The sequence below is a fragment of the Oryctolagus cuniculus genome, chromosome 11 (assembly GCF_051225735.1).
Source record: "Oryctolagus cuniculus isolate XC-2025 breed Fujian yellow rabbit chromosome 11, ASM5122573v1, whole genome shotgun sequence".
NCBI classification, from domain to species: Eukaryota; Metazoa; Chordata; class Mammalia; order Lagomorpha; family Leporidae; genus Oryctolagus; species Oryctolagus cuniculus.
Genome location: NC_142877.1, coordinates 70618992 through 70626919, shown reverse-complemented (window position 1 = coordinate 70626919; position 7928 = coordinate 70618992). Strand labels below are relative to the sequence as shown.

The window sequence follows — 7928 nt, the reverse complement described above, 5'->3', positions numbered from 1 at the left end:
ACCACCCTACTTGCAGCCCCTGGTAACCATCCTTTTACCTTCTGCTTGGTGAGTTCATTGTGTTTAGATTCCACATATAAACAAGACCATGTGGTTTTATGTTCTGTCTCTACCTTCCCTGTTGCATCTGTTCCCTAAGGCCACCTTCCCAAATGCTTAGTGTCCACACAGTGCTCTGATCCTTCTCTGTGACCCTCTCTTAGGTCTGTGCCATTTTACAAAACAGTCAAGATTTTACAATTATTTGTATCCATTCTTCCATCACAAACACTCTTTTTTTTTGTCTGTAAAAACAAATTTATTAAAAGGCTCATAATTATAAAAGAATATTAAAATGCATAGAAATTATAAAAGAATATTAAAATGCATAGAAATTATAAAAGAATATTAAAATGCATAGAAATTAACGAACATTAATTACAAATGCTATACCTTAGCCACATTGTAGGAAAAGCGTACGCATGTTTTGGATCTGCATAGGTTTTGACTTCTTAGGCATCTCACCACGCGAACGCAAGACGACGGTGCGAGCTGGGCTTCAGTGACGAGACCATTCTGGCCCCGGCCCTGCCTGAACATTTTATGAAATTCTAGATGCACCTGCGATGCGAGGCTGGGGGGGTTGGTGTTTCAAAACAAAAAATGATCACAAACTCTTATAAGTACTAGTTTTGAGGAGAAAAACCTGCTGAAACTAATTTGTACTAACTCACATTCCTCCCCCTAGCAATAGACACTCGCATTTCGGTAGTAGTTGTGCCTGCTCCCTGCTCCCACTCCCTGGGAGAGTTTCCCGCCTGGGTTTTTGATCTTATATTATGACTCAATGTATTTCAACCATCGAAAGTCAACAAGGAACCACTAAGACATCTCAGAATCTCTTCTTCAGACAGGCATACGTACAATTAAAATTATTAAAAGATTGTTTGAAAATATTACTTTGAGACTTGCATATTGCTTAGAATTAGTAAAAGAAGAATATCAAGGTGAATTACTGTATTCATGGTATTGTATTAAAAGATCATCTGTATGTTAAAAAATGGTGATAATATTCTTCAGTACTTGTATTTCAAAACGTAAATTGATATCAATTATAATTCAGTGATATGATCTTTATTATATTTTACATCTACTAAAATTGTTGTGATCATTTTCTAAGAGCCCTAAGGTGGAAAAAACCAGTAATGAGATTAGCTATTATTTTTTACAAAACATTAGTCTGGTGTAGGATTCAGCATGTTAAAAAAAAAGACATAACTATGTTAAAACATGAAATAATCTCCAATCTGTCATAACTGCTTATTTGAAAGCAAAGAATACAACATATGGGTCATTTCTTTTTCTGGTCACCTCTAACAAGATAAGAATCTACAAAGCTGATAGGAAGATCAGTCCATGACCAAAATGCTTACTCAGTTACTACCGGAGATCAAAGAATGTTATACTAAATCTGGAATCTACTAAGACAAAGCAATTCTTTTCTTTGAAAAAATATATAGAGTTGAGAAAATTTCTGGGATTTGTCTGTAAAAGTACCCTATGGGCCTTACTAGTGACGTTTTAGGGAAATGCGTCTCACGTTGGGAAGGTTGGGAGGCGGTGTTTTGTGGGCTCTGAGAGTGGTTATGTAGTTCTCAGAAAACAGTACTGGAAATTAGATAATTGCTGATGTCATATTTTTCACAATAAAAAAATTTGGTGTCCTGGGGGGCTATAAAAGCAGTCTCTTCTACCTTGCCCATCACAAGCAGAATCACCGAGACAGGTGAGTGTCTGAGCAAACTTGGTGCGACTGCTTTCTGTGGTGTGGGATCTCTCTGCTAAGTTCGTTCCGTCACGCTGTCTCTGCCTCTTGTTCTCTGGGTACCAGGTTCTCCTTGCCCGCTCGCCCACTGTTCGAGTTGGAGTTGTCTGCAATGGCTGCCCTGCAGAAGTCTGTGATCTCGTTCCTGATGGGGACTCTGGGAGCCAGCGGCCTCCTGCTCATGGCCCTGATGGCACACGGAGGAGCTGCGCTGCCCATCAGCTCCCACTGCAGGCTGGACGAGTCCAACTTCACTTCCTATATCACCAACCTCACCTTCATGCTGGCTAAGGAGGTACTCATCTCAGTCTGTCTTTCTCACCGTATCTTCTTGGAACCCACGTAGTTCTCGAGATGTCCCTCAGAACATTTTGAAGATCTTTAAGAAGCCATCATTTATGCCCCCCAAGGAGATACTTTTTTATGGCTCTTCAAAGACTCCAGGGATTTGATTTTTTACCAGGACTCTTTCCTTTCATTTCGGCCTTAAGGAGACATACCTTGAGTTTTACCCAATGAGGAGTCACTCAGTAGAACATCTGATAATCAATTCTGTCCTTTACTCCTCTGTGTATTCATGGAAACTCAAGTAGGCATCTGCATTCTGTCTAGTCTTTATGCAGGGGAAAGGGGGTGGAGCATATTTCCACTTACAGACTTGTCTTCTGTCTCTTCAATGTCTGGACAATTTCGCCTTTTCTTTTCTTCCAGGCCAATTCGGCAGATAACAACACAGATGTTCGTCTTATTGGGAATGAGCTGTTCCATGGAGTCAATGTAAGCTGTTGTTGTAATGAGCAGTACTTGGATCAGCAGGGTGGAGGGTTTGTATCTTCTGGGTGTCCCCTGACGTGACCCTTGCTGTTTGCTTCTACCTGCAGGAGAAAGACCACTGCTATCTGCTGAAGCACGTGCTCAACTTTACCCTTGAAGAAGTGCTGTTCCCCGAGTCTGATAGATTCCAGCCCTACATGCAGCAGGTGCTGTCCTTCCTGGCCAAGCTTAGCAACAATCTCAGCCAATGTGTAAGTTTTCTCAGCCTGTGTCCACCTACCTGTGACCACCTTCCTTCCGCCTCCCTCATATCCAGCTCCTTTCCCACAGTCCTCACCCTTTCCCCTACCCCTAGGCTGGCAGTGAAGTGTCTCCCTGTTCTCAGTTGGAATCATGGAAGCTTTGTTTTTGTTTTATCTGCTTTACATTTTGGCTTTTGTGGTGGTGAGAGGGCCTGGGAGACCAGTGTAGAGAAGGCTCATTTGTTTGTCCCTGGACAGGAAGCAACTGAGGTTCTGTAGGATGAGAACGGTGTTGGGAGCTGTAAAAGGTCTAGATGTGAAAACGGCCCCATTGAGTATAAGCTGTTGGAGCAGGGATGGCCAGGAGAAAGTAGAAGAAGGAGAAAGTGGCAGAGTTTAACGGTGGTGGTGGGTGGGCGAAGACTGCTCCCCTTTTAAAGTCATGTGAAGTGACAAAATCAGAGGAGGGTCAACTTGGTGCCCTTGGACATTGAAAACTACGACAACAGGTTGGAGCGGAGTGGGCAGGGTGAGCGGCCCTGCTCTTCACTGAGGGGGGAACCACCTTTTTTGCATAGCGCTTTTACCAACGTTTCTTGTACTGAGCACACAGTTTTGATGAGGTCCTGCTAGGGTTTTATTCCTAACAGATTTTGCATGCTCCGTTACACCCTTTCCACCAACTTAAAGCACAGTAGGTTTTCCTAAAGAGAAGAGATACTCTCTCTGTCAGAGAAGTGACAGGATTTAGTGTCCAAGGGCATTGAAAAGTGAAGAAAAATCCAGGTCACTGGCAGATGTAGGTCATTGTGGGCAAAATTAGTAAGAGCTTTGAATCCAGGTGCATTGTCACATACCTCAGATGCGTGTTGAGGTTCACAGCATTTCAGCAACGTTGACACAGTGACTCTTGTTTTCGATTCGTAGCATATTGAAGGCGATGACCAGCATATCCAGCGGAATGTGCAGCAGCTGAAGGACACAGTGAAGCAGGTGACGTTGATATCTGTTACTGCTAAGTCAGCCAGTGGGAGAGACAATGCTTTTCTATCTTTTCTTATTTTTTCCTCTCACTTTGTGATTTTTTTAAAACTTGAGTCTTTTAACATCAAGTGGATTGCTTAGATGCATGTATATTTAGATGTGTGTCTTTGTCGTCTTTCTACTGTCTAATCTATCATCTATCTATACATATATTTCCAAATTTTACAAGTCATAGAATTCTAGAAATGCCTGGGAAGTTGGGTCATCTACTTTTTTTTTTTTTTTTTTTTTGGACAGGCAGAGTTAGACAGTGAGAGAGAGACAGACAGACAGAAAAGTCTTCCTTCCGTTGGTTCAGCCCTCAAGTGGCCGCTACAGCCAGCGTGCTGTGCCAATCTGAAGCCAGGAGCCAGGTGCTTCCTCCTGGTCTCACATGTGGATGCAGAGCCCAAGCACTTGGGCCATCCTCCACTGGCTTCCAGGGCCACAGCAGAGAGCTGGACTGTAAGAGGAGCAACCGGGACAGAACAGGCGCCCCAACTGGGACTAGAATCCGGTGTGCCGGCACCGCAGGGGGAGGATTAGCCTAGTGAGCCATGGTGCAGGCTGGGTCATCTACTTTTACCACCCCATGTTCTTGGGGAAGCCAGTGGTAGAGCCATGGTTAGAATGCAGGTGTCCTGGCTTCCAGTCCTGCATTTTGCCTGGGAGAATATTAAGTATTAGACTTAGAGTAAGTGATTATTAGGGAAATTTCATATTCCTGTGGACTCATGTAATCTGAAGAAGCACTTGTTCAAAAGCAGAAAAGGATCTGAGGACAAACTCATTTGAAACAGTTTTAGAAGGCCATTAATTTGATGCTCTGAAACTTGGTGAACTGAAACCCAGAATGACAGTAACAAGAGAACTGAACTTGCATATAGGCCGAATTTCTGAATCATTGATATTTTCACTGAATTATCACGACATAATAGCCAATAACACAATGGATTTTCATTTAAAAGCAAAACTAGAGAGGCCCTGGTTTCTTTTATATTTTTTCAAATAAAGTGAAAATATTAGTTATGGGTTCATTCTAGTGAAATGAAAGTCTGAATTGAAATTCTTTTCTTCCACTCTTCCTTTGCTTGCTTTCTGGTTTCTTCCTTCCCTCTTATCAAACCCCTGGCTACCACCTTTCAACCATGAGCTGGTGTACATTTTGATGGCGAATGGTACCACTAGGTTGCCCATTTGTGGAAGGCTCACTCTAGCAGCTGTCACTCACCCCAGACCAGAGGAATGATTTGCAGCAGTCAAAGCGATGCTTTTACCAGCAGGTGCAGATACATACACAGAAACAGCAGGGCTCTGAGTTGATGGAATTTTCAGTCACTAGCTTAATCTCAAGCCCTTTTTTTCTATCTTGGTTTTTTGAAAAAGTGTTTCTTCTTGAGCACATGTTGATGGCTATGACTGTTTCTTCTTTTGATAATTGCAGGCTTTGTGGTTTTTCATGGTGATGCTTAGGCCTCTCGCTAGAGAACTGTTCCCTAGACATGAAGGATTGAATGTTGGCAGGCCCAAGGCAGGCTTTGCTTTTCTCATTAAAAAAAAAAATCCCTGAGGTCAGCTTACTTAGTTGTCCTCAGAAAAGTAAAGTGTGAGAGGCACAAATCTCATGGTGGTCTGTGTGGGAAAACAGAGATGTTTTTTAAAGCCCTTAGTCTGTTTTGAGCATCTTGAGAGCACCCAATTTTACAAGTGTAGTGGTTTGCCATATGGAAGGATGTTGGTGTGTTGCCTTCATTGTAGCTTCAGGAAGTACAGGCAAGAGAGAGAGGGGCTATGAAGGGAGAACTCAATGGGTGGAAAAACTGGTCAGAGCTGTCTGAATTGGGAGGGGAGTCTTGGGATGATCAAAGTCACTGGAGATCAAAGCAGAGGGCTGGCATAGTAGTAGTAGTAGTAGTAGTAGTAGTGTAGAATGCAGGGCACATGATAAGGCCCAATGAGCTTGACAATTCCTCACAGGCTTGGGAGTCTTATATATATATATATATAAGTCATATATATATATATATATATATATATATATAAATCTTTTGGCATAAATCAAAGGGATGGAAAGGTGGGATGGTGGAGATCAAGAAAACAAAATATAGAGGACAATGATGATGGGGTGTTTCCTTCTTTTTTAAAAATAAGATTTCTTTTATTTACCTGAAAAGCAGAATGACACAGAGAGAAGGAGAGCAGGGTGGGGTGGGGGGGATAATTCCATCCACTGGTTCAAATGGCTGCAACAGTCAGAGCCAGTCCAGGTCAAAGTCAGGAGCCAGCAACTCCATTCAGGTCCCCTACATGTGTGGCAGGGGCCCACATTCTTGGGCTATCTTCTGCTGCTTTCCCAGGTACAGTAGCCAGGAGCTGGATGCAAAATAGAACAGCTGGGACTGGAATAGGTGTTCTGATATGAGATGCCAGATGGGATTTTTCCTGAAATAATCCAGAGTAGGTGTAACAGACCAGGAGACTTTCAGAAGACAATGCTTTGACCTTGATTTTTTTTTTCCCACTGAGTTTGAGAGCCTTATCTGCACACAGCTTGGAAGGAGGGGAAGAGAAGGAATATTAAAACCTGCATCTGGCTTTTGTTAATTAAAGCAACCAGAATGGATATATTTGGTGTTTTCCACACAAAAGTGAAAGTCTATTTGTTTTTCTTTGTCAAGAAGGTGGGAGCACAAAAAGCCCAAGGATTGATAAATGTGCACTTTTGATTCAAGGCTGCTTGAACTGAATTGTTGTCAATACTTGGTCATAGACTGTAGTGGACCACGTGGCAGGGCAAGCCATAGTGGGTGGTACTCAGGATCCACTGATCTCAGCATAACTTCCATCTGCTTATTCTGGTTAGGAAGATGTGGGCAACCCTCTGCTATACGCCTCCTCCCCCCATTAAGTGTTTCCATTTATTTTTAGTTGGCAAAGAACAGTTGTGTATGTTTAGGGCATACAATGTGATATTTTAATATACGTATCCATTGCAGAAAGAGTCCATCCACCTAATTAACACACCCTTCCACAACTTCATTAGTGTGAGGTACAATGGAGATGGATGCCTATTGGTGCCCTCTCAGCTCACATAGCCACAATTTAAGGTCTTTGCCAAATCATATTAGGCGCCTGCTAAAAGGGTATTATTATTATTATTATTCCTTTGAAGTACACTAAAACTTGTTTGCTATATCCAGCAAGCTAATCATACCATTTGCCTCTAATTTGTTTCTCTTTAGAAAATCTGATATAAATACTTTTGTATTCTTATTTTCCCAGCTTGGAGAGAGTGGAGAGATCAAAGCAATTGGAGAACTGGATCTGCTGTTTATGGCCCTGAGAACTGCCTGCGTTTCACCGGAGCAAAGCTGGAAAATGAGTTAACTCACCTTCGTGCCTGTTAAGAATCTCAATAAGGTTTCTGGAGAGATTTTTTTTTTTTTACTAAAAGGAAAACTGGAAACTCTTCGTAGGTAGATTCCAAACAAACCTCTCCTTACTTCATAAGGAAATCGATGCCACTTTTGTCCATAAGACCAGAAGGTAGCTTTCCCAAGCAAAAAGTGATTTATCAATGACATTTTCTTGAAACAAGTGTTTCATACACATAAAATAACTTATTTTTAAGCAATTATCTATTGCCACCAAAAAGATTACTTCCCATTCCTTTAGGAAAAAAATCTCAAATAACTTCATGTGTCTATAATCAATACTTTATATTTATAAATGTATTTATTATTATACATATGCATTTTATTTATGTGAGTTTATTTATAGAAATGATGTTTCATATTACCACTTGATTAAAATTCTAATATTAATATTTTGACAATAATTATGAAGCTATTATTTGATCTTAATAAACACGTGGACATCCTAAGTATTGTATCTGGTGGTTTTTCTCCTTGAATATCATCACCGTCATGTGATCACTCTCATAATTTTATTCTTGACTCTAAGTAAAATAAGGTAACTCTTGGTATTATCCCCATTTTACAAATAAAAGAAAATGGAAGCAGGAATATATTATAACTCCAAGTAGCTGAGCTCATTGAGCTCCGTCTATGTGATTCAAGACTTCC

At 41.3% G+C, this 7928-nt stretch overlaps 1 protein-coding gene across 1 annotated transcript; it reads left to right on the top strand.

The window, feature by feature from the left end:
* Positions 1 to 1873: 1873 nt before the first annotated feature.
* Positions 1874 to 7720, top strand: IL22 (interleukin 22). The gene is made up of 5 exons (XM_002711248.6): positions 1874 to 2099; positions 2516 to 2581; positions 2686 to 2829; positions 3748 to 3813; positions 7126 to 7720. Exons 1-5 carry the CDS (start codon positions 1917 to 1919, stop codon positions 7228 to 7230), a joined length of 564 nt encoding a protein of 187 aa, XP_002711294.3. The 5' UTR covers positions 1874 to 1916; the 3' UTR covers positions 7231 to 7720.
* Positions 7721 to 7928: the final 208 nt, after the last annotated feature.